This window comes from Phyllosticta capitalensis (genome assembly GCF_038381095.1).
Source record: "Phyllosticta capitalensis strain CBS 128856 chromosome Unknown BKA78scaffold_1, whole genome shotgun sequence".
Lineage (NCBI taxonomy): Eukaryota > Fungi > Ascomycota > Dothideomycetes > Botryosphaeriales > Phyllostictaceae > Phyllosticta > Phyllosticta capitalensis.
The window spans coordinates 3,719,755-3,743,454 of NW_027117439.1; the positions used below are offsets into that span (position 1 = coordinate 3,719,755).

The window sequence follows — 23,700 nt, forward strand, 5'->3', positions numbered from 1 at the left end:
ATGAGAGAGGAAAGGTGGGAGGAGGCTCGAGATGTGATTGCGGTAGTATTCGGTCACCCAGGCCCAAGCCCAAATGTAGTGACCAAATGATCAGCGCGCAAAGGTATCACCGGGGGGCCGGCAAACAACAGGAAGCGCGATTTGGGAGGACAATGGGTCCAAATGTCATCAACTGTCAGCTGTCAGCAGAGCTTGAGGAAACGGACAGATGCAGACGCCGCCAACGTGCAGGACAGAAGACAGCCACCAACATCGTCAGTGGCCGTGATGGGCGTAGCGGCAGTTGGCAGCGAGTATTTACAGAAATCATGGCTGCCCCGGACTGTGCTTGGTGGTCCTCAGCTCTGCTGTGGCGGCGCCCTGTCTCCCGCACTGTTGTCCGCCTAGAACGTGCTCCTAATCGCTCCTCTTGGCGCGCCCACGAGATTCGCGACTCCTGACTCTGATGAATTTTAAACCACCCATCCCATAATTGCATCTTGAGAGAAATGTCAACTTTAAACTTTGCGCCTGAAGACTCGTCGCGATAGTTATTCTGAAAGGGGGCAAAATTCCCCATGTGCTTCCATCTCGGATACCTCCCACCTCCCCTGTTCAAAGCTTCAATGCTCCCAACCATTCCCCTTCGTCTTTCCTCATGCCCTGTATTTGGCGCCAAGCTGTGGAGTTGACATGCCATGCTGTCTGTTCATCACCAGCCCTACCGCTAGTCCGCCACCCATGGCCCCAGTTTTTGTCCATCACAATTCACACACGATCCAGCCCCTGAACAAAGTCATCCGTTTTTTGTCTACTGCTGGGCTATCTACACGGCAAATCAAAGGGCCGCTCATACGACTGCCATTGCGTGCTCCGAACGAAAGCGGCCTGCACTCCGCTTCCGACCAGAACCATCACCACGCCAGCCATTTGATAAACCCTCCCGTTCCCACCACTGCCGAAAAGTCCCGTGCAAGCAATGAGTGCTAAGGTAATACAGAGCCCTTGTGCCAGAGAAGAGATGGTGATGTGATGAAAAGAAAAAGCAAAGAAGCAAAAGCCACCGCTGCAAAATCCATGCTCATCAAAGCAAAGCCCTATTATATCTCCCAGACTGCCGTCTACTGGTAGCCCTACGCAATCCCCACCAGCGCCGTGAAATGCACCGTGTCAAAAGGGAAAACTCCGCCGCCCATCTCACCCACAATTTTCTCTGCCCCAGGCTTCCACGTCTTAGGCAAAGCCAAAGTACTCGCTGCCCGCCGTCATTGCCGTGTAAACTTGTTGCCGGAGCTGCTCATAGCTTTCGTACTCGGGCAAGTCGAGCTGGTTGAAGCATGTGTGACTCGACGGCAATCGGTCTTTGGAGCCAAAGTCCCTGTGAATGTTGAACTTGGAGAAGCCGTTCATGCCCTCCAACTCCTTGAATCCATTCAGCGGCACCTTGGAAGTTCCCGTGACGAATTGCAACAGCTTGGCCCGCTCCTCCTTGTCGAACGAGCGCACAGCGCGCCAGAACCACTGGATCTGGGGAGACGCCGGCGTGTAGTTGTGATACTCGGTGTTGTTCTTCCAATCATCAACGTCAATCTCTGGCAGACCAGAAATCAGAAGCTCAAGCTCCTGCTCGTTGAAGATGGAGATGAGTTCAGGAGGCACAATGTCGTGGAAGCCTACACATAGTTAGCATCTGAACTCTGCAGCATGACAAAAAAGACTTACCCTTGAGGAATTCATTCAACTGCTCCTCCACAGATCCTGTCAACTTGTGCTCAACCATCAAGCGCACGTACTCGTGCTTATTCTCCTCCGTGACAGGAATGTTTGCGCCATTTTCGATCAAGTCGACTGTTCTTGTGACGCCGAACTCTTCCACATCAACCGAAAATGTCTCGGTAATGACATCGGTAATGTCATTCTCAAGCATCCAAAGGAGCGACTTGTAGTAGTCGAGATCCAGAGTTTCCATGTCCTTGATGCTGACCGGCCTACCGAGGATGCGCTTGTAAACGGCACGGCTGAAGTGGCAGTCAAGCACGCGGCCTTCGTAGAGAGCCTTGCCAATGATTCTGCCGATGAATTTGAAGAAAAGCAAGTGCTCCGCATTGATTGAACTGAGGCGGTTGGGGTGGAAAGTGGTCCGATCAGAGGCGACCGGGATGAACAACGCGTAGTCAGGGTTGAACATTTGGCGAGACAAGACCTGGAACCACTCGCGAGTGACTCCACCTGCATCGACACCCTCTTCTCCATGGAAACGGATGCTGAGCTTGCCGTACTTCATCTCATCGCCGGTCTTGAAGTAGAGCGATTTGAACGAGTCGAGGAAGACTTGATCGCGGCGGACTGAGAGTTGAAGCGTTGGATGCGGTTGGCGAAGCTCTGTACTACGCGAGTGCAAGCGGCGGTTGAAGTAGTTGCGCTTGTTGTCGAACTCGAGCACCTTGGAGTTCTTGACCAACACGGAGAAGGAGCCACTCATGAGCTTGGGGTTTTGGCGGACAAGCTCGTTGAGGACCTTGCGATGGTCCTCGGTGAAGTTGAAGAACAAGTTTTCCATGCGACTCTCCGGCGGCGGAGTGGACATGACAAACTCCTTGCCGTAATGTTTGCTGAGCGGAGCGTCCTTGAGCGTGGTGTTCTTGCACACAACCATCAAAACTTCAATGAGCGGCAGAAGAATCGTAGCCACACTGAGCATGTTGGTGCGCTCGCGGATCAAGTTGAGGCATTGACTGAGCTTGAGCCAGAGCGATGAAAAGGTTGGGTTTTCGTAAAGCGTGGCGAGAATGTCAGCCTTCTGCTCGGCAGGAAGACCCTCGCCATTGCTATCCCGGGGCTTGTCAACCGTGTCGGCCTTCTTAGGATCGAAGAGGTAATCCAACGCTGTCAAAATTCGGAGAAGCTTGGTCTGATCGGAGCTCGCGGGAGAAAACTTGGCCAGAGCCATGCCCTGAACGTCAGTACCAGACTTTGCGTTGGAAATCTGCGAGACGAGATCATCCAGATCTTTCAGAATCGACTGGGCCAGATCCGAGGCCATCTTGATCAACTCGTTGCCAAAGGTCTCCTTGGCGCCAGGGATGGCCGAAAGGTTGTTGATAACAGTGAGCGTGTTCTGGTAACTCTTGTGGTTGCATTCGCGGGCGGCCAAGATGTGGACCACCAGGCGGAGGTTTTCCTCGGGCACCTCTGGCGGAACTAAACCACGAGCCTTCTTCTTGTCATCGGGCTGGTCATCCTTCTTTGCCTTCTTTTCCGATGACTCTCCAGATGTGGTGGCTTCATCGCCGGTATTCGTCGAGTCTTGAGATTGACCCTCGCCAACAGTCGTACCAGAAGCCTGAGCTGCGTCACCGGCGCCTTCTTCTTGACCTGCGGTGCTCGCTTCAGCTGGCGCTTGGGCTTTGTCATCCTTCTTTTCCTTGTCCTTCTTGAGAAGAATGCCCAAGGGACCCGTAATGTTCATCAACAGGTTTGCCAACTGCTCCATTACCGGAGCACTTTCCATGATCAACCGACGATCGAGGAGACTAAGAAGTGCGTTCAGAGGATACTTGTGCGCCTTGGTCTCCTTGGCCTTGCCCTTCCTGAACGCCTTGGACTTGAAGCCAACGGCAGTCTCGTGCTCGTACAAGAAAAAGGAGCAAATGTGAGGATTGTTGTAGACCAGGTAGACGAGCGTGCTTAGGCATTGTTGAACGACCATAATAGGTGACATGTCACCATGGCTTGACAACGATCCAGACATTTGACTTGTCTGCGAGCGTTTTAGCGGCTGGGGGGTCTTTTGGTTTGACGACTGAGTCGCCGGCGGTTGCTTGGCCCGCAGAGAGAGCTGAGCAAAGCTTCTTTCGACAGCATTGATGTCGGCTGAGCCGTCCTGCAGGATCGAGAGCAAGATGCTAATGACTTCCGCACGATTGTGCCGATTTTGGCAGACGTCTTTGAGAATACTATTCAGCGTCTGGCGGGCGGTGCCTTGCTGTGGGATGAACATTAGTCGAAGCAGAGTTGCAACGCCGGCCTTGTCGAGCATCTGGACAATGGGACGAGGCTTGGCCTTCTTTTGCTGGTCTTCATCCTGTTGACCACCGTTTTCGGGGAAACGAAAGCCTCGATTAGGTCCTCTGACTTCGCCAATGTGGTTCAATCTACGATCACCACCCAATCTGCGGGCCTCTTCGGCGAACTGCGGTGGAAGCCCTCGCAGAGTCTCGTCGTCTTGTTCGAGTAACACCGCCTGCCTTAGGCCTGGTTCCATGGACGCAAAGAACGCTGCGACGTCATCGTCGCCAGAGGCGCCACCTTGTCGCCGTCTCGCTTCTTCATTGGCCTGGCGACGTCGAGCCTGGCTGTCTTGGGCAACGAGCTCGTCTCGAATTTCCTCGGGCAGGGCGTCCAGGAATTCGCGGCTGATTTCAGTTGGCTCATTACCTTGTTCCCGCTCCTGCTCGCGTTGGTTTGCGATCTGGGTCATTAGGACCTCTTCCCGAAGCTCCTCTGGCAGAGCCTCGAGGTATTCACGGTCAATACCCGTCTCTGTAATGTCTACATCGCGTCCACGAATGTTGACAATGACGCGAGGTTGAGCTGCTTCAGCCGCAGGTGGTGCGGCTTCGGCGCTGGGCTGGGCTGTTTCAACGCCCTCCATTGCTTGGTCTTCTGTTGTGCTTCCAGCCTGCTCTTGCTGAGCACGGCGTTCAGCCTCTTCCTCAGCAGCGCGAGCTTCGGCTGCCTCACGCTCAGCCTTCTCCTTGGCCTCACGTTCCTCCTGCTCCTTGCGTTCACGCTCTCTGCGCTCCTCGAGCTCCTTTGCCAATCGCGCTTCTTCCTCAGCCTTTGCTTTCCTCTCCTTCTCCTCTTGCTCCTTCGCCGCTTGAATTGCTGGAGGCACAAGGAGCCGAAGAATGGAGTTGAGCACCCGAATGGACTTTTCGAGTGCGAGGCCTCCGAAGAGCAATCTACCCTCTTCTTGCCATCGGGCACTCGTGTTTGCAGGAATGAAGGAAACGGCAAGCATTGGGTCGTCGACGTTGGAACGGGACTGCGATTCTTGCGGTCGACGTTCACGGCGGGTGTCGAACGGATTGACGGGAAGAAGAGGGTCACCTGGTAAGCCTTCAACTGTTACCGTGATGCCATCTTGAGTCATGGTTGCGTGGCCCCCTTGACCCATGAGGGTAAGAAGATTACTGATGAAGGAGACCGGAGCAGTGTCGCTGGGTGGTGGAAGACGCATCGAGCGAAGGCCGTCCACGTACTGAACCCAGTCAGTATTCGCAGCGCGGCGTGGACCCGTCGAGCCATGGGCATTTGACGGGCGAGCCGATCGTTGCAAAAGCGGGTTCAGGCCATCGTCAGCTGCACCACGACCAGAGCTCGAGCGATGCGTCCGGTAGGCTGCTTCAATTGTTAGCAAAGCGACCATACAAAACAACCAGTATAACTCACCCATTGGACGATCGAGGCCCGAGGGAGGAATGAAATGGAAGGGGTTGACACCCAGGAGACCGTGTCTGTGATGATGGTGATGGCGGTGTCCCCCAAAGTGGGGGATCTCGGGTGGAGGAACAATACCCCAGTCCATGTTGTTCATCCCATCTTCGTCCTCTGCTCGATTCAGTAAGCGCTGTAAGAACCGCAAGTCGCGAGATCGACTACCTTCTAGACCGGCTTCGTAGGCTATTTCATCGTCGTCGTAGTCCTCTTCGTCATCTTCTTCGTCTGTGAAGGTCAGTCAGAAAGCAGCGTGAAAGTAGCAGAAGCGACCGCTTACCCTCGTCCTCTTGCAGGTCATCGAGGTCTTCATCAAGATAATGTTCCGGCTCCATGCCGATGAGCGGGCCTTGGCCATCGAGGATGCGGACGAGGTTGTTGATGTCCTCACGAGGGCCATGCTCGTCGTCGACGTCGTGGTCGTCATACTCTTCCGCCACGTCGTCTTCGCTTGCCCACTCGTCGTCTTCGTCGCCGTTCAGGCTGTCGTTGATGTCGTCTCCTGTGACTTCATCCATGACTTCGATATCGTCGTCGTCGTCAGGATCTTCATCGTCGACATCCTCGTCGTCTTCATCCATGTCGACCGAATCGCCGTCTTCCATCATGCCGTCTCCTTCTTCACCGTCGATGACAATTTCCACGTCATCACCGACGTCGCCAGGAAGTCCTTCGATGTCGCCCATGCCTTCAATCTCCTCGTCCTCGTCGCTGACAACGTCATCTCCGTCATGGTCCATCTCTTCGTCGTAATCCATCTCCTCGTCATACCCATCGCCGTACAGCTCGTCGTCTTCCTCGTCGTCATCGTCTTCGGACTCGGTCTCTTCTTCGCGGGTTGGATCCAACATCGCAAGAGTAGAGTTGCGGAAGAGGTCAGGAGTCTCCTCCCGATCCAAGTCCATGTCTGTGACTGACGAGGCTGTCGAGATTTCATCTTCCTCAACCTGTCCGGGCGACCCAGAGATGTCACCCGCGAGACTAAGGTCGATTGCAGTCTGCGTCAACAGCTTGATGGGACGAAGGATGTACTTGACCGCTCGCTTGGCGTTCGGGAAGTTGAGGTCAATGTCGGCGATGGCTGTCGTTAGGGCGGTGACGAAATTCTTTTCATACATAATCCTGGCGAGTGCCTTTTGCGAAGATGTGACCAGTTCCATGCTGAGGTTGGTCGAACCGGCGCCTGGCTTGGCCCAAAGCATGCGATGGAAAAGGTCTGCCAGGTTAAGCAGACGCGAGTACTTGAGATCAAGCGGCTCATTAGACGCGTACGCATCTTTGAAAGCCTTGAGGGCGTTCTCGAGGACAAATTTGCGGACGAACTGCAATTCGGGCTCATCCTCATCCTTGGCATTACGTGGACCTTCACGATACTCCCCAGTTTTTAGGCACAGTGCCCAAATCATGGTCATTGCCCAGCTCGAGGTTCCGGTCTTTTTCTTGAATGCCATGTCCTCTCCATGGGCCAGCGTGCCGACAGGAACGAGGCTCTCGAGCATGTACTTGAGCACCGTGGAGCGGGGCTTGGAAGGTGTCGATGCCTGTGGGTCAGCCTGCCGGGAGAATGTGACGAACTCGACCTTTGTTTTGTTGTAGCTTGAGAGCAGCTCAGTCAAGCATTGCAAGATGAAGCAACGGTAAATGTAGTGAGGGTTCTGATCAGCTTTGAAAACGGGCTTGTCAGACTTTTCAGACTTCTTCGCCTCTTTTGCTGGCGGGAAAGCAGTCGCCAAAGCAGATGACGTGCTTCCAGGAGTTCCAGGGGTGCCGCGGTCAGCACTCTCAGACATTTCGACATCTGGACCTGCGGGGCTGTCCTTTGCATCTTGAGCTGGAGGCAACGGCTCCTTGTCGTTGACGTCTTTGTATGCAAGGAGCTCACAAAGCAAGTAGTGGATCACTCCGTCAGGGTTCTCGACCACTGGGGGAATTGCATCCGCCGACTTTGACTTCTCCGGCTCCCTAGCCTCCGTTTCGGTCGATGGCTTAACAGCCTCTTCGTCTTTGGTCTCGGCTTGATCGACATCAGCGCCGGGCTGTTCAGATTTGGAGGTCGGGGGGTCGACGGTTGCAGTTTGTGGATCGTCTTCTTTGAGCTGAAGATGATACGTCTCGCGTGGCCCGGGCCGCTTGAAATCGACCAACTTGAGCTTCTCGTTGGTGGCCTCTACGAATAACTCAGGACTGCGCAGAGCGTATTGCCACATGTGTCGAAGGTAATTGTTGACGTCCACTTGGCGAGGTCCGGTACCGTTTCGCGGACGAGATTCCCTCCCTCTCAAGTGTACTTTTACCTCTGTGCGCATAATCTGTCTGATGGTCTCTTCATCTTCAACAATATGACGCAAAATCAGCATAAAGGAGCCTTGAAGCTTGTCATTCGTGGCGCCGCTAAGCTGCTTGATCATGACGAATAGTCGCTGCAGATTGCGTCTTTCTCCAAGCTTAGCTGCCAGTTGCCTGTTCCTGGTCAGAATGACAAGCACACGCGTGACAGAGAGCGCCAAAGTCTCATCCTTGCCGATCCGCAGGAGAACCTCGATGACGGCGTTGAACAGCTCCTGTTTCTCCTCGAACGGGATGACTGGTTCAGGGAGTTCCGCGATTGGATTCTCATCTGTCCCGTCGTCTTTGGGAGGATTCCACTGAATCTGGTGCGGCTGGGCATCCTCCGCAAGTAATCTCTCGGTGATGAGAAGGACGTTGCTGATCCAAGGCGAAGTCTCCTCTGCGCGCTGCTCGGGTACAGGCTTAATGAAGCTTAGGAGCGAAGAAAAGTTGTCTTTGAGGTGAGGCAGCGTAGCTTGATAAAAGTCCTTCTCCTGGAGAATGAGGGCCAGAAGGTGAGCATACGAAGCTATCTTTTTGCCAACTGATCGAAGGTCGCCTGCAGCTTCCAGAGAGACGAGGGCATTAACGATCGTCTCTCCGACCTCGCTCCGTTGAGCCGCAGAGTCTGGTGCCTTTGCCGCAGCTGCTGATATGAGATCTGCCAAGTCGAACGTGATGTCGTCGTGAACTTCGAGCACCCCGAGGGAGCGGTCGATGATGTCTCCCCTGATCTTGACTCTCTCCTCCTCCAGGTCCTCTACTCTGACACACTCAGATGCTTGCGGATCTGTGGTAGAATCATTGCCCAAGGACCAAGATGAGTTTGCCAAAGCATAGGCTACAAAGCCACAGCGGCTGACTTCCTCTTGAACTGGATTGGATGCTTGCTCCGCGTCTTGCATTACAATGGACTGGCTACCTGGCTCTTCTGTTCCCGCATCAGATTCTGATGCGAACGACCCCAAGGACCGAGAGATGGCAGACGAGCCGCTGTCCGACTTGGCTTCGGTCTCGTAGGCAGGAATTGGATTCCGAGTGAATCGCGGATCATTCAGCTGAGCGTTGATGTACTCCTTGGCAAAAGCAGAGTTGTCGTAACAGCGGTAGAGTGCTTCCAGCGCAAGGTCGTCGGGCGCATCACGCTTCAAAGATTCTAGGTTCTCAGTGCTTCGCGGTTTCCAAGGCTTGTAGACGAATGGTGCGCGAGCCGGGGCGGTCTCAGCCCTTTTGTACGCGTCATTCTCACCTTCGCCCTCGAGAATGGTGCGCAGGATGTCTACGAGAGCCTTGACAATGGAGGGAGTGGCCTTGCACATCAGCTCGGTGTCCATCCAAATCCGCTCCACAGGCTTGATGACGGCCATTCGGAGCTCGACAAGAAATTGAGCAGGCAAAAAAGTGTCGGCGCGCGCTCGCGTGCGGTCTCTCGAAGCCATTGCATTGGTTTGCGGAGCATCAATGATGGCCTTGTTGTTAACAACGGGTGAATACAAAGTGAGGATGATCTTGATGGCGCCCAAAGCGACGTGCAGCTGCTTCTGAACCTCTTCCGATGAACCTTCGTTAGTAGGAGTCGCGATGATGGCCTTTGCTGTGTTGTAAAAAGCCTCCAGAATCTCATTCAACTTTGTGAAACCGCCCTGGATCATGAAGCAGTAGAGAATAGTTGTCAACATGTGAGGCGCATGGCGCTCGCTACTAGTCCCTTCAATCATCAACGGGGATATCGAAGACAATATGACGATCCAGTATGCAGAGCGATCTTTTTCATCAGTTGAGCGCCTAGGGACTTCGTAAGATAGCTGATCCATCGCAAGTTTTGCCAACTGGTGTGCAACAATGATAGCGTGCTGCTTCTGCGAAAAGTCTTGGGTTCTCCTGAATAGAAGGCATTTTCCGATGGCTTGTAGGAATTGGGGAATGTGGATTTGCGCCTGGCTGAGAAGGAAGCGCAAAGTCTGCGTGTTCTTGTACTGAGCACTCGACTTGTCGGGACTCGGTGCGGGCTGACTAGCAATTCCTTCGCCGCTGTTGGCACGACTGAGCGGTTGGCCCTGCGAGTCGGTCTCCGCACTTGTCTGCTCTGCATTGTCCGACGTATTTGGACGAGCGAGTCGCAAAATGTCATTTGCCTCGTCGATGACAAAGCCGCCGCTCTTGACTCTTGTCGCTTTCTCCCAATCAGGCGGAATCTCCTTTTGGAGCAGGATCTCTTCCCAAATGCATCTGCGGTGCAACCTACCGAGACTATCGATCACGCGAGCGGACATGTCGGACAGGTTGACTTGGCTGAAAATGTTTGGCGTCCCGCGGTGGTTGTAAATCGATCCTTGCAAGGAGTATGTCAAAGCATCACTGAGGGTGAGGACGGAGACGAGCGCCTTGACATATGTGGTTCCTCTTGCAGCAACGTCCTTGTGCAAACTTTGATCAGCATTCCCGCTGGTAAAGACCAGAAGATGAGCGGTCTCAGACTCGTCGTTGATCAATGGCTCCAAGTCATCGCATGCGCTTTGCAAGCGTTTGAGCAGCGGAGGGAGGGCAAGGTGGGGCTTCATCTCCACCAGCTGAGTGAACAAGCGACTGAGGTCTTCGCAAGCGACAAAGAATTCGTTGAAGTTGTAGGGGAGACAAGGCAGTGTCGCAAAGTCGATGACAAACTCCAGTCCGCCGTCTTCCACGAAAGCCGAGCAGAGCCCGTCATTAACGAAGAAGCCTTCCAAGAACTTGCAAGTGGCCGTGATGAACTCTATGGACGTGGGGCCATCTTTCGAGTCCTCATTCTCAATCACTTGATCGATGGCAATCGAGTCCTCGGGTTGGGTCGCCGTGGCTTCAGCGACGTCTGTCATTTCAACGTCATCGGAGTCGTTCTTTTCCAAGGCCTCACGTCTCCTCTTGTGGAGCAGGCCTTCCTTCCCCTTCAGCGCCTGCTTTCCTCCAGCAACGAGTATGCGACCATCGGCACTGTTGAGCCAGAGTTTCGCTCCAACTCCCTTTTCAGCAGCGCGCAAGAAGCACATCTTGCCGACTTCGGCAGTCATTTTCTTGACGGAAGCCAGGACGGATGATTTGAGGGTTGGGTGATGCCGTACAAGCTCGTCGAAGGACTGTCCCAGCGATGATGCTGTTTCTCCATCGACCTCAATGGCTTTGACGTGCGCAGGACTGGTAAAGACCTCGAAGAAGCTTTCGAGCGCCGTAGAGCGCTTGAACAAATTCAGGCCAGCTTCCACAAGACAAATTGCGCCAAAGGCGGGCGGGATAGCGGAAATAGCTTCTGCGACGGGAAGAATACCTCCTGCATGCTGCAATTGCAACTCAGTAGCCTCATCAGAGACAATCTGCGAGGCCGGATCTTCCGGAGACTTTGCGTCTGCGGCACTCTTTTGGGTATCCTCAGACTGCGATTGATCTGCAATCGGCCTTTGTGTCACTGTTTCCAGAAATGTTTTGGGAAGGCCGGCCTCCGCAATGATAGAGTAACTCGTAGGCTCATGGTGAATAAAGTTGGAGAGAATGTTCACAGTCATACTCCATACCGTGCTGCCAAAGACCTTTGGCTTGGAAAGGACCGTGCGAAGGCCGGTGAGCAGCTGCGGCGAATCCATCAGGTTGCGGAGGAGACGGTCAATCCCACCACCACCGTGAGTCATCATATGACTGATGAATTTGAAAAGCCACCTCAGCGTTTGCTGGGAGTAGAAACCAATGGCGTAGTCGGTGTGCTGCGTTTTGTATTGTTCGGGCATGCCTTCATTGCGTTCAACTCTTTCGAGAGCCTTGCCCACCTCGTAGCCGGCGAGATCGGCAATGGTATCGAGGCCCTTGGCTTGTACAAATGCTTGGAAAGCATCCCGAATGTTGAACGCAAATGTGTCGAAAAAGCTGAGAACCTTTGGGAAGTAGCGCTCAGCTGTATTCGTGCGCAGCTTCAGCACTTCCACGAAGATGTCGAACAAACCCGCAGATACCATGCTTTCTCCAACGCGACTTGCCGCATTAGGAACATTGGTGAGCAACATGAAAAGTGAGTCGCGCCACTCGTCGTCCTGAAGGCTGTCTTCGGAAGCTTCGTCTTGACCAAGTTCCGCGACAGCTTTGCGAGCCACGTAAAAGAGGACCCCATGGTTGACGTTGAGACTGAGGGCCGCCTGAAGATCAGGAGCCTTGCTCTTTTGCTTCGTCAATGCTTCCAATGTTTGCAGAGCCACTGTTTGGAGTTCTCTTGATGCGCCAAGCTGGCCTTCGGCAGGAGGATGAATCAACTCAGACAACTGATAAGCAATTTGCAAAGGTCGAGGCTCGTCACCGTCTTGCTGCCCAATCTTCTGGTGGAAGGTAGGGTCGAAATAGACGTAGGCCAGGTTAGCGATGGCCAGCAAGCGGATGGCGACGATGTCCTCACGGGCCTGTCGGTCTGACACGAGAGCTTTGGCGACACGAAGACGATGCAGGAGCTCGTAGCGCGAGTCGGTCGGGATATCGGTCTGGTAAGACTGAATAATCTCGTAGACAGGCTTCGACAAGACCTCTTGACTTGGCACCTCGACAAACTTCGGACCCGGACGAACGTGATCGACCTGTGGTGTGTTTGGAGTTGCAGGGGTGCGAGGGGATGACTCTTGTTGCACAACACGAGGTTGCCTTGGTGTTGACTGAGGTCCGAGGTTTGATGTCCGCCGCACAGGAGTTGGAGTACTAGGTCCAGCAGTTGGCGCGCTGACGGATTCCTGAGGGTTCGACTTGCTGGGTTCGTCCTTGTCGTTGGAAGGAGTCTCGTAGTAAGTCAAAAAGACACCACCCCATTCTTGCCGCAACGACGGTGAAACCTCTTCGAACTTGACCTTCCCTACAAGATCCGCCACATGGACCTTCTCACCTTCTTCGGTTGTGGGGGTGGCAGACTTGTCTTTGCCCTTGCTGGCAACACCAGCGGTCGAAGGGTTCTTCGCGAAGGGCAAAGCAATCTTTTGCAGTTTGTCCAATTGAAGGTTGTAGAGACTCTGCAATAGACCATTTTGAAACGTTGAAGAGGAACCAAGACGGTTGCGAGAAGTGTGATATCGTTGGGCTAGGCGGAGGGAAAGGCGCAAGGTGCTCCTCAACAGGGACAGGTCGGAAGTGTTGAGCAATTTGCTCAGGTGTTCGCTGCTCGCATAGAGGCTGCGATTGCCACAATTCTCCAAAAGCAACTTTGTGAACTTGAGGATCTCCTCAATCAACTCCCTGTCGCCATCGCTCGAGTAGCCTGCACTGTCAAGCTGCTCGGCCGTGGCTGAATCGTCCGCAGCAGACTTGGCATCTTCCGAAACTCCTCTCAAGAGAAGCCGCCGATCGAACGGTTGTGTTTGGGGCCCCTCCCCAAGTCCATACTCATTCACAAATGCCTCCAGTATAACATCGAAGCGGTTGAGAGTCGGTATCCAGTGATACAGATCCCCTCTAGGGAAAGGCCACCGGCGGGGAAACGAATTCAGGTGAGCAGGTAGCTTGTGCACAGGGACTGCGAGACTTTCCTTGATGAAGTCGGAAATGTAGGGAGACTGCAGGCCTGATGTTAGAAGCGCGTCTAGTTTGAGTATGTTCTGGATGACTTACGAGGGTCGCGTCATGCTTGGGAGTTGCGACCTTTTTGATCCTCCCCATGATAGAAACCACAACCTGGAAGGTAGACCTTCCCACACCCAGATACTACTGTCCAGTTGAGACGTCTGGTCCGCCTGTCCGCCTGTAGACTGAACGATGCAGTGGCAGTAGTGTTGTCTCGGCCTTGGCAGCGGTCGAGGCGGGAGCTTGAGTGTGGCGACGAAAAGGGCGATCGCCTGGTCGGGGCAGAGGAGAGAGGATAGCGGGAAGACGCGTCGGAAGCTCTGAAAGAGCTGAAGCGGTCGTTGAGAAAGTTTGTCGCCTCGCAAAAAAGTGCGGCTTGTTGTGAAAATGGTAAGAGTCAGGTTGGTTGGCAGAGGTCAGACACGGGTACGGCGGGCGGGAGGAGAGATGTGCAGGCACTCCTCCACGGGCGTCGGTTCCAACGATATTCTGACCGGGCGAGTCAATGCAGACTGCAGCTTGTGCGGATGCGAGGAATGGTGAAGAGGTAGAGTGTGGGGTTGGGCGAGATGTTGGTGGAGGAGCTTTGCCAACTGCTTGAGGCTTCGATGAGGTAGCACGTCGGCTTTGACGTTCTGCCGGCGGTGACGGGCTGAGTTCGACGTAATGTGCACGGCCCGCCTGCTCTGCCCGCCCGCCCTACATGTACACCGGGCGCGCGAGCTCTCCAGGCTGGAAAGGTCCCAACGGTCGCGCCCTTTCATCATTTTCATACATTGCATCGCAGCTTCATTCAATCCCGATTTTGAGTAGCTACATCTTCGACATGAATCAGTCTCAGGACTATCCCACCACCACTCATTTCTGCTTTCACCGCGTACAAACACCAAAGCCTTCTCGCCAAGACCATCGTCCCTAGCCCTCGCTCTGGCTGTTCGTCCATGCGCTCGTTCCACTGGCATTGGCCGGCTCTGCACGCCCTTCTGCTAGTCTCAGCGTCTCTTCTACCACCAGCAGGTCGTGCTCAATCATTTCGGCCCAGTTTTGCAAGTCTCCCATCTCGTTCAGTTTCTTCACATTCTGGTTGGCAAGCTTCTCCCACTTCGCCGTTTCCTTCGCGAGCGCAGCAGTCTGTTTTGCAAGTTCCCTTTCCTGCTTCTCGATGGTGGCGGCGTTGGCATGGATGTCGGCTGCTCTTGTGCGCAATTCCGTGTCCAGCGAGCCGCCGACTGATGAGAGGGATGCTGTTACGGCAGCTCGAGCTTCGGCTATGCGTTGTTCATCCTCGGTTTGTTTTGCTTGGGATGCGCTTTGCGACGACATGTCGGTGGCCCTTGATTGGTATTCTTGGGGCAAGAGGTTGAGTTTTGTTGGCGGTTCCGGTGATGCTCTGACACGACTTGAGTGGTGGTGTTGCTGCAGATGGGTCTCGGGGCCAGTGGACTCGTCTCTCAAGGCTAGCTATCCACTTGACTGCATAAGCGCCTTCTCAGCCGCGGTGACAGGCTTAGCTGCAGGGAAAAACACCGTCATGTGACTATGGTTTCCCTGCCTACTTGTCATTCACTATCTCGCAGAGGGCAGAGACTACTGAGAGCAACGATCTTTGGCTGTCATCATGAGAAATTTACTAGTGGAATATCGGCTCCTCTAGTTGTCAGTCATTTTGTCCACCGGACGAGGACTACCTACCTATACGCAGCTGGCGTGCTGTTAACGTTACGACCTTCCGCCAGTAAAGAGCGCATGCACTTCATCAAGAATCAGTTTCGATAACGCGCCCAGTCAGAAGCTTTGCCAGCCTTGGACGAGAGGTATCTAGCTTCACAAGACACTTGACTTGGGATCGAACGACTTGCTGAACGCTGTTCCGCTTGCAAGTACCAGCCTGTAATCCGTTGGCTGAATTATTGTCGAAAGTCGAGGGGCAAAGAGATTTGTAGCGAGACGTGAGAACTCCAGTCGCGCAGTCGCGTTGCATGTTCATGGACCGGGCTTTTGGCCGACGGAAAGCAATTCTGCGACAGGCCCTCCGCGCTCCTGCTCTTCTGGCAACCAACCCCTTTGCATGATCTCCGTCGCTCGGCTCCACTTTGGATACGAAGCGAGATGACTGTTGTCAGGGTCATCCACAGATTCACCACCATCGCCTCAAAGGGGCGGAATTACAGAGCAAATCGCTTACTTGTCTCTTATCCGAGAATAAATTCGCCATCTGACGCGACTTTTGCTCACTGCGTCAGTCTTGAGAGAAGTCCACTTGAATTTGTAATCTGACCTATATCCATCACTGACCTTGAAAACCTCCAGTCTAGTCCAAGAACGAGAACGCTCGTGACTTTGTACCACAACCGACAAAACCAAGTATACAGCCAACTGCCTAATTCGTCTACCTCCGAAGCGGGGCCTGTAGTCCTCCTATATTTCTGAGACTCTGTGCATCGCGATGCGCCTAGAATACGCAAGCGAAGCACATCCCGCGCTCGTCGCAAGGGCCCAACGGCCAGTGGTATTATTACCCTGGCGCCCCCGTCGGCTTTGAGATGGCATTCTTCCGTCTATTGCATCCAAGCTCTGAGCAGGCTCGATTGTATTTTGAGACGTCGATCCAGTCTTTTGCGGTTACGTTCTCGTCACTCGCTTCTTGTTGCATCTATCTTCTCGAACACCGCATTGAATTCTCGAAAGCAAATCGAGCAGGCTCGAGCATTACTTTTTCGATTCATCATGAAGTCATCTACTCTTCTCGGTCTGACAGCTGCGATTTTCGCTACGAGTGCTATTGCAGCGCCAACGGCGAGGGCAGCGAGCTCTTATCCAACCACCAACGGATTGAAATTCTCCATTGATGGAACTTCGAAGTACTTTGCTGGTACAAACAGCTACTGGATTGGATTCTTGACCAACAATGACGACGTCGATACTTCCTTGGACCAAATCAAAGCGTCTGGCTTGAAGATTCTCCGCGTCTGGGGTTTCAACGACGTGAACACGGAGCCCACTGATGGCACTGTGTGGTTCCAATCCTTTGTCAAGGGAAAGGACCCCGTCATCAACACGGGTTCCGATGGACTGCAGCGTCTGGATTACGTTGTCAAGGCGGCTGAATCTCGTGGAATCAAGCTCATCATCAAGTGAGTGTTTCCTGGCAATCCCAGTATGGGGTTCAAAAGCAATTCAAACTCCAAGGCACGAACTTTCGAAGGTTCCCTGTTTATCTCTTCAAGAGCTTGCATATGAGTCCTCAAGAGCATCGAAATTCTCCCCGTGTTGCTGCGTCCTTCATAGCACTGCTTTAAAGAGCCTTGGGTTTGCTATTTCTTTGGTCTTTGCTGACTTTTTGGAGCTTCGTCAACAACTGGACGGATTATGGCGGAATGGCTGCCTACATGAACTACTACGGCGGCTCCGAAAACCCGGAGTGGTACAACAACACTCAGATCCAGACGCAGTATAAAAAGTACATCAAGACGGTCGTGTCTCGCTACAGCAATTCGAGTGCCGTTTTCGCCTGGGAGTTGGCGAATGAGCCGCGCTGCAACGGCTGCGAGACGGTCAGTTGGAGAAGCCCACAATTTTCGCTTGAGGCTGAGTAGCTGACTTTACTTAGTCTGTGATTTACGACTGGGCATCTTCAACCAGCAAGTATATCAAGCAGCTCGATCCCAACCACATGGTCACTTTGGGAGACGAGGGCTTCGGTCTCAGCGGCGGCGACGGCAGCTACCCATACACGTATGGCGAGGGTGTCGACTTTGAGAAGAACCTTAAAATCGAGACCCTGGACTTCGGCACTCTGCACCTCTACCCCTCATCTTGTGCGTTACACCTTCTAGTGATTTGCACCTACAGCGGCTAACAAATATTCAGGGAGTGAATCCAACGAGCCCTTCGGCTCGGAATGGATCGAGGCACACGGAAAGGCCTGCGCTGCCGCCAACAAACCATGTCTTCTTGAGGAGTATGGTGTCACGTCGGACAAATGCAGCGTGGAAGGCAAGTGGCAGAACGTTGCCTTGAACACGTCTGGCATCGCTGCAGACCTTTTCTGGGACTTTGGCACCACCTTGAGCTCAGGCCAGACTTCTGATGACGGAAACACCATTTTCTACAATTCTACCCAGTGGACATGCTTGGTTGAGAACCACCAGACCAACATTGGTTAGAAAGGGCAGCTGCCAAAGCACTGGCTGTCTTCGAACTTCGAAGAGCTCGGAATTCTTTTAATTCGGAAAAATGCATCAAATACTTCAGCAAAACCAGACCTCTGCATCATGGGCTAGCTTCACATTTCTGCTTCTGATGTTGGTCAGTGATTCGCGGACAAACTCCACAAACGCTGGCCGTCTTATTCTTCGTGTGATCTTGTAGGCGAGGCGAGCGAGCTGTTAACATGCGGCAAGCCAGCTCTCATGATCTCAACAGCACGACGCCCACGGCAAGTCTGCTCTATTATTCCGTAAAACTCGGCACGCTCCCGATTCTTCAACAGCTGACTTCGAATCACGCACAGGCCGTGGACCCGCTGCCAAGGCGTTTCGCCTATACCGACTTCATGCAGCCACTTCGTTGCGGTGCTGTCTAAGCGCTCTACGCCCTCGCTTAAGCCCCCATCGTGGACAAATCTGTTTGATGTTTCGTCGGCTATGCCAGAAACAAAGCATGCCAAGAAGCTTGAAAACAAGCATAGTCCTGTGCTTATCCTATGGAAGCCACAGGGCTACATGAAGGACTATACTACCGGCAATGAGGGCCGGCTTCGATGCCGTTAATGGCAAGAAGCGGGTGAGCTCCACGCGCAGCAATGACCACGAGCCTTGCGGTCGAGGGGCACATCGTCCCCGTTTGGTTCATGATATAAACCAAAGGTCTGTCGTGAGAGCGGACTCTTCTTCTAGCCTCACCATCTTCTGTCTCTTCATTCTTTTCAGCTTGTCGCCGGTCGACGCAAATTTGCATCACTCCTTTGCAAAGCCTTCTCTGTTTCTCCACCTCTGCAGTGCAGCAAAATGAAGTCGACTCTTTTCGCATGCCTCGCAACGGCCTCGCTCGTCTCGGCCCATGCGACGTGGCAGGACCTTTGGGTCAACTCTGAGGACAAGGTTGAGACTTGTGTGCGCTTGCCTGTCAGCAACAGCCCGGTCCAGGATGTCACTAGCAACGACATGAGGTGCAATGCTGGGACTAGCGCTGTAGCGAAGACCTGCTCGGTTGCCGGTACGTTTATCGCCATCTATGGTCCCATGTGTTCCACCACAGTAATTTCGACTAATGCTTCGTAGCTGGTGATACTCTAACCGTGGAAATGCATCAACAAGATGGTGACCGCAGTTGCTCCACCGATGCAATTGGCGGAAACCACTACGGTCCGGTCTTGGTAAGTGACTGTTCAAGTCTACTGACGAAAGTTTGCTCACGAGGGATAGATTTACATGTCCAAGGTCGACGATGCCACGACCGCAGACGGCTCCGGCGATTGGTTCAAGGTCGCGCAGGACACCTACAACGGCACAACCGAAGGATGGGGCACGGAGATTCTGAATGCCAACTGCGGCAAGAGGACTTTCACCGGTATGGCTTTGTGTCTGAACAAGATTTCGAGACAGGATACTGACTGTGCTGGCTTGCAGTCCCTTCCACCCTTGCGGCTGGTGACTATTTGGTCCGCTCCGAAGCCATTGCTCTGCACTCTGCTGGTTCCGAAGGCGGTAAGTCATGAGCCCCCTGAACGTGAAAAGTCGCGTCTCAATCCTGTGAATTGAGGCCTGGTTCAAAGTCTTGTTGCGCGCTCGACTGCTCCCTTGTGTCCCCCATTCAGGGATGCCTGAATAGTCCCTCTCCGCCTGCAGTCTGTAAATGGACCACCACTTGGCAAACGTCGTGACAACAAAAGCATTCCATGCGGAGCACGGCAAGCATTCAAGCATCCTGCGGCTGGATGAGAAACGAGCTTCAAGCTTTCGAAGTCAAGATGGAATGGGGTGTACTTGATCGCCTTGAAAGCGACTTGGGTGGTTTGCAATGCCCATCGAACCAGGCCTCACAACCTTGCCCCTTCCAAACCAAACCCTTGCCCAGACTCAAGCGAAAAAAAGATACACTTTCTTTTCTTTTCGAGGATAGCCTCACTGACATGACCATCATTAGGCGCGCAGTTCTACATGAGTTGCTATCAACTCAAGGTCACTGGCGGTGGATCCGCTACTCCTAGTGGCGTCAAGTTCCCAGGTGCCTACAAGGCCTCCGACCCCGGCATCCTCATCAACATCTACTCCACGCCGTTGACGTACACTGCTCCCGGACCGGCTGTCTGGAGCGGTGCTGCAGACGGAGCTTCTGCTGCCCCGGCGGCCTCGACTGCTGCCAGCGCTGCCGCGACCACCGCCGCCGCTTCTTCCGCCTCTGCCACTCCCGTGGCTGCATCATCGACTGCCGCGCAAGCTTCGACTGCCCAGGCCTCTGCTGCTGCCCAGGCCAACTCCACTCCCAGCTCCAAGGCTTGCCGTCGTCGCCGTCGCCGCAACTTCCAGTGAAGATCATGGGTTGGTCATTGGTCTGGGGAGTAGAGTTTTGGAGAATACGGTTATTTGACTTCTTCTGTTCCAAACTCAGTGCACCTCCATGCACTGGATGGAGCATAATTTCTCCTCTTTGCGCCATCGCCATCGTACTTCCAAGGCAGATTAAGATACCAATATGGCAAATTTAGCATTCAATGGATCGCATTTTGTCCAAAAATTGGCAAGATAGAGCTGAGTTGGCGCGTGGTGGCTGCATCCGGATGAAGTGGACGAACAACACCTTTCATGACGGAGGGCTGCAGGGTTCCTTGACGACGATGGCCGTTGGTTTCTTTTTGCTGATATTTTTTTAGGAACTGGGAGAGCAGAGTTTGCGCTAGCGGGCGGTCACTACCGATCAATCACACGTGGGCTTCACCACAGCACATGCTCACCCACTCTTCCCAGCTACGCGGACTTCTCTTTTCTTGAATGCGTGCATCGGAACGTCCAACACGTTGCTCACGGCATATCTTACCTCATGAGACGTGTGCTCCGGCTTGGGGGCGACGATTCGGCAAGACCGATAACGGCACCGAGCATGCGGGGCAGTCTGAGGAGAGACTGAGGTCAGCGGCAGCGTCAGAGATGGTGGTGAACGAATTGGCCTCACGAATATGCTTTTTGTCCTGAAGTTTGGTATCGGGACTTCGCAGCCGGGACGAGGTGTGCAATTGGTTCGATGACTCGCAGCCACAGAAAATGCGAGGATCCCGAGTCAGCCTGTGCCTGTTTATCCGCTAGAATCCGCGAACCCCAGAGGCCTTGGAAAATCCGGTTCCTGAAACGCTCTGGAGGGTTGCTGGCAGCGATCGTTGTGCGTACTCGGTAGGTACCAGAGCGCAACGGTACGCCGTTTTGTGCTGCAGAATCGCGACGCTGACCATCGAGATAGAGGGAGTGGGGCTTCTATCTATAACGCAATGGCGGCGCTGACCACGCTACCAACTGGCTGCATCTTTAGGCAATCGTAAGACAAGCGGGAAGAAGAGTTACACCTCCACATCTCAGGGCTCAGACGATCTGATATTTGCGCAACTCAATCGCCATCGCGTGCTGCGGGCGACTCTTCAAACACCCTTCGAGTCCGAGGCCAACGGACATGGGTATTCGCTTGTCTGAAAGATAGAGAAGCTGCAACCCGCCGCCCCATTGCAGTATCAATGCAATCGTGACCGTTGAAGCTGAAGAGGGATTCATCAGCATGCTTATCCATTTTCCTACAGATTAACAGGCTGAAGGTGGAATAAAGGCTGCGCAATTGATACGAGAAGGGAACGCGGCCGCTGACCTTCCATGTTGCGTTAGTTTACGCCGCATTTCACAATCCTAGTATAACAGGCCCAATGCCTGTTTGGCTCGTCCCGCACCGCCGCTGCCGGCTCTTACCACCAGAGAGCTCTGCTTTTGCTATTAGTAGCTTTGGTGTGCCCGCCCACTGTGGGCTTTGGCGTATGCAAGTGCTTCGGAACTTCGCTATACATGCTGGATGCGACGGCGTAACGATCCTCGAATGCAATCATGAGCAGCGACGGCAGCAGCGACTACTCCTCGGCCAACGCAACCACAACTAATGCCCAGTATGATCCGTCTCGACCGGTCACAATGTGGCGGCATCGCCTGGAGCTGGGGGTTGTATGCACATGCAATGCATTGAGCTGTATGAAGCCCGTCGCCAAAACCTTAGGAGAAAGAGCAAGATATTCTGACAGTTGAGTTCAGTCATGATAATGGCAGCCCGCCTGTACACTCAACATCGAAGATTTGGAAGATTCCGAAAGGCAGAGTTATGGACGCTGGCTGCAACAGTGAGTTGACTCGAAAAGGTTCTGTCAAATTGGGCAAGTCGGTGCTGAGAAAATACGCAGGTGCTATTGATATTTCCTTTCTGGACAAGTCAGATTATGACGAATCACTTCGGAGGTGGAAAGCACATATGGAGCATTCCTCCTGAAGATACTATTCCTTTCTGGAAGGTAAAGAATCGAGTCGATGGCGTTTTGCAATGCCAGTGGCTGACTGGTCAACAGTGGGAAGCCGGGTGGTGCGGCTACTACATTGTTCTTTCGATGGTCAAGGTTTCGATGTGTTATGGTTTCCTGGAGATGTGTATTGTTGCCCCTTTGGAAATCTTGACACCGAAGTTGCTGACAAGACACGATGACAGTGCCGGATCCGTTCAGAGGATTTCGAATAGCCACACACGTACTTTCCGCGATCATAATAATGCTGGGCCTTGCCGAAAGCGCTGTCTGGGTTTTCCAATGCAGGCCCTTCATGTCGAACTTCGACTACGATGTTCAGCCCGTTCACTGCGCCAACATTGACGCTGCGAGATATAGTGAGACGAGAAGACTCCATGTCCGGAACAATGGCTGAGAATTTTGAAATAGGTTGGGCGGGATTGAGCATCGTGATTGACATGGTGCTCATCTACATTCCGATTTCCATTTTGCGACGCACTCGATTGAAGCATTACGAGAGACGAGTCCTCTACATGGTCTTTTGCGCGTCGCTTGTGGGGACCGTGATGACGTACGTGTCCAGAATTTCTGCTTTGCTGAAGCTAACATATTCGCAGGGGCGCTGGAGTTTTCGGAATCTGGACGAACCGCGCCCAGGAGAAGAGAGACGTTGCCTGGGCTGAAGTCGTGTTCGTCATGTTCAACTCGATTGAAATCCTCATGTATACCATCGGTGGGTCCATTGTCGTTCTTTCCCGCTACTTCATCGCGCAAGCAGCCAAGCGCGCAGGGACAGACGAGGAGGACTTCACTCCTTCTGGTTCGTGGACCCTCTTCGATCAGATTTCTCCCCAATTGAGGAGCAAAAAGGATACCACCACATCGACCGTGACCGTCAAGGACGACCAGCAGTCGTTTGATACCTACAGCATCAACGCCACATCGGCTCTTTCTCCACGGCTGGATCTTTCACCAGACGGCTTCAATCCATTGCGACCGCTTCCTCCGCCAGACAACGATGAAATGGCGTGCATGCGCGATCCAAAGAGCAGTCGATGGAATACCTGGGAAAAGCGCACCGTGTCTAAACATCGCTCCCACAGCCCAGCTTCGAAGTATTTGAGAAATCTAGGAATTTTGCCAGACACGAATACGCCGCCGCATACGCCACGCATACCACTTCCGTCCTGGGCGCTGGCTGAGCCGAGTGGTTCGCCAATGCTGCGACCGCCACGGCCTCGCAGTCAGCGGACTCAATCTTCCGGTGCCATCAGTCTGGAAAACATGGAACTGAGTGAGTTGGACGGTCGAGAACTGCACGATATTACACCACCGAGCCCACTCGAGCCCCCTGGACTTTTCAGACCGGATTCTAGAGGGACAGGAAGCAGCCGCGGTGGCGGTATCGGGCGGGCTCTCTGAGGTCTCTAGGCGAAGTTCAAGCCCTGATCAAAGTCTTGTCACGAGAGCAACAGCGAAAAACTGCTGTGTAAAGAACGAGGATGTGTCCTCATCATTTGCCAAAACCCATGGCTAGCGTTCGGGCCTCTTGATACGCCGAACTGGGGCTATGGCAGCGTTGCGGGCCACAGGTTTTGCTACCAAGCCTCGCTCTCTCGTTCCGGACTTTCCGCTGACGAACCGAAACCTACTGGGAAAGCGGCGTTGTGGTTGGTCGATAACAGGCGTCCTGGCAGACACTTTGCGCATCAAGGCCATTGAAGTGCGATGCTTTGTCTTGGAGATGCGAACAGCTTGGACTCTGGTGATGGTGTGATGGTAATGTTCAAGGGTCAACCTCAGGAGGCAGGAGT

At 53.6% G+C, this 23,700-nt stretch overlaps 6 protein-coding genes across 6 annotated transcripts; 3 read left to right on the forward strand and 3 right to left on the reverse strand.

The window, feature by feature from the left end:
- BKA78DRAFT_22850 (uncharacterized protein) lies at positions 1–945 on the reverse strand. Its single transcript, XM_066883730.1, has one exon. The coding sequence runs from the start codon at positions 677–679 to the stop codon at positions 176–178; it is 504 nt and encodes a 167-aa protein (XP_066750029.1). The 5' UTR covers positions 680–945; the 3' UTR covers positions 1–175.
- BKA78DRAFT_277082 (uncharacterized protein) lies at positions 762–13,938 on the reverse strand. Its single transcript, XM_066885575.1, has 5 exons — positions 13,411–13,938; positions 5,759–13,355; positions 5,434–5,706; positions 1,702–5,382; positions 762–1,652 (listed from the first exon to the last, which is right to left on the reverse strand). The coding sequence occupies exons 1-5, from the start codon at positions 13,456–13,458 to the stop codon at positions 1,213–1,215; spliced, it is 12,039 nt and encodes a 4,012-aa protein (XP_066750030.1). The 5' UTR covers positions 13,459–13,938; the 3' UTR covers positions 762–1,212.
- A 339-nt stretch (positions 13,939–14,277) lies between these two features.
- Positions 14,278–14,685, reverse strand: BKA78DRAFT_244747 (GCN5-like 1; the record flags this gene model as incomplete). Its single annotated transcript, XM_066884061.1, has 1 exon — positions 14,278–14,685. One exon carries the CDS (start codon positions 14,683–14,685, stop codon positions 14,278–14,280), a length of 408 nt encoding a protein of 135 aa, XP_066750031.1.
- Positions 14,686–15,799: 1,114 nt separating this feature from the next.
- Positions 15,800–17,642, forward strand: BKA78DRAFT_22889 (mannan endo-1,4-beta-mannosidase A). Its single transcript, XM_066883739.1, has 4 exons — positions 15,800–16,496; positions 16,709–16,916; positions 16,973–17,180; positions 17,233–17,642. Exons 1-4 carry the CDS (start codon positions 16,090–16,092, stop codon positions 17,526–17,528), a joined length of 1,119 nt encoding a protein of 372 aa, XP_066750032.1. The 5' UTR covers positions 15,800–16,089; the 3' UTR covers positions 17,529–17,642.
- Positions 17,643–18,262: 620 nt separating this feature from the next.
- BKA78DRAFT_277088 (glycosyl hydrolase family 61-domain-containing protein) lies at positions 18,263–20,319 on the forward strand. The gene is made up of 5 exons (XM_066885576.1): positions 18,263–18,579; positions 18,645–18,739; positions 18,789–18,933; positions 18,993–19,070; positions 19,510–20,319. Exons 1-5 carry the CDS (start codon positions 18,372–18,374, stop codon positions 19,893–19,895), a joined length of 912 nt encoding a protein of 303 aa, XP_066750033.1. The 5' UTR covers positions 18,263–18,371; the 3' UTR covers positions 19,896–20,319.
- Positions 20,320–21,396: 1,077 nt separating this feature from the next.
- Positions 21,397–23,461, forward strand: BKA78DRAFT_22902 (uncharacterized protein). The gene is made up of 7 exons (XM_066883741.1): positions 21,397–21,582; positions 21,645–21,730; positions 21,791–21,898; positions 21,953–22,031; positions 22,090–22,263; positions 22,316–22,457; positions 22,504–23,461. Exons 1-7 carry the CDS (start codon positions 21,444–21,446, stop codon positions 23,306–23,308), a joined length of 1,533 nt encoding a protein of 510 aa, XP_066750034.1. The 5' UTR covers positions 21,397–21,443; the 3' UTR covers positions 23,309–23,461.
- Positions 23,462–23,700: the final 239 nt, after the last annotated feature.

Coding starts and splice junctions, on each gene's coding strand:
- BKA78DRAFT_22850 (XM_066883730.1), bottom strand. CDS start 679: ATGGCATGTCAACTCCACAGCTTGGCGCCAAATACAGGGCATGAGGAA.
- BKA78DRAFT_277082 (XM_066885575.1), bottom strand. CDS start 13,458: ATGGGGAGGATCAAAAAGGTCGCAACTCCCAAGCATGACGCGACCCTC. Junction 13,356..13,410: donor CCAAGCATGACGCGACCCTC/GTAAGTCATCCA, acceptor TCAGGCCTGCAG/TCTCCCTACATTTCCGACTT. Junction 5,707..5,758: donor TGACCTGCAAGAGGACGAGG/GTAAGCGGTCGC, acceptor TGACCTTCACAG/ACGAAGAAGATGACGAAGAG.
- BKA78DRAFT_22889 (XM_066883739.1), top strand. CDS start 16,090: ATGAAGTCATCTACTCTTCTCGGTCTGACAGCTGCGATTTTCGCTACG. Junction 16,497..16,708: donor GGAATCAAGCTCATCATCAA/GTGAGTGTTTCC, acceptor GACTTTTTGGAG/CTTCGTCAACAACTGGACGG. Junction 16,917..16,972: donor GCTGCAACGGCTGCGAGACG/GTCAGTTGGAGA, acceptor GACTTTACTTAG/TCTGTGATTTACGACTGGGC.
- BKA78DRAFT_277088 (XM_066885576.1), top strand. CDS start 18,372: ATGAAGTCGACTCTTTTCGCATGCCTCGCAACGGCCTCGCTCGTCTCG. Junction 18,580..18,644: donor GAAGACCTGCTCGGTTGCCG/GTACGTTTATCG, acceptor AATGCTTCGTAG/CTGGTGATACTCTAACCGTG. Junction 18,934..18,992: donor CGGCAAGAGGACTTTCACCG/GTATGGCTTTGT, acceptor GCTGGCTTGCAG/TCCCTTCCACCCTTGCGGCT.
- BKA78DRAFT_22902 (XM_066883741.1), top strand. CDS start 21,444: ATGAGCAGCGACGGCAGCAGCGACTACTCCTCGGCCAACGCAACCACA. Junction 22,032..22,089: donor TTATGGTTTCCTGGAGATGT/GTATTGTTGCCC, acceptor ACACGATGACAG/TGCCGGATCCGTTCAGAGGA. Junction 22,458..22,503: donor CTTGTGGGGACCGTGATGAC/GTACGTGTCCAG, acceptor ACATATTCGCAG/GGGCGCTGGAGTTTTCGGAA.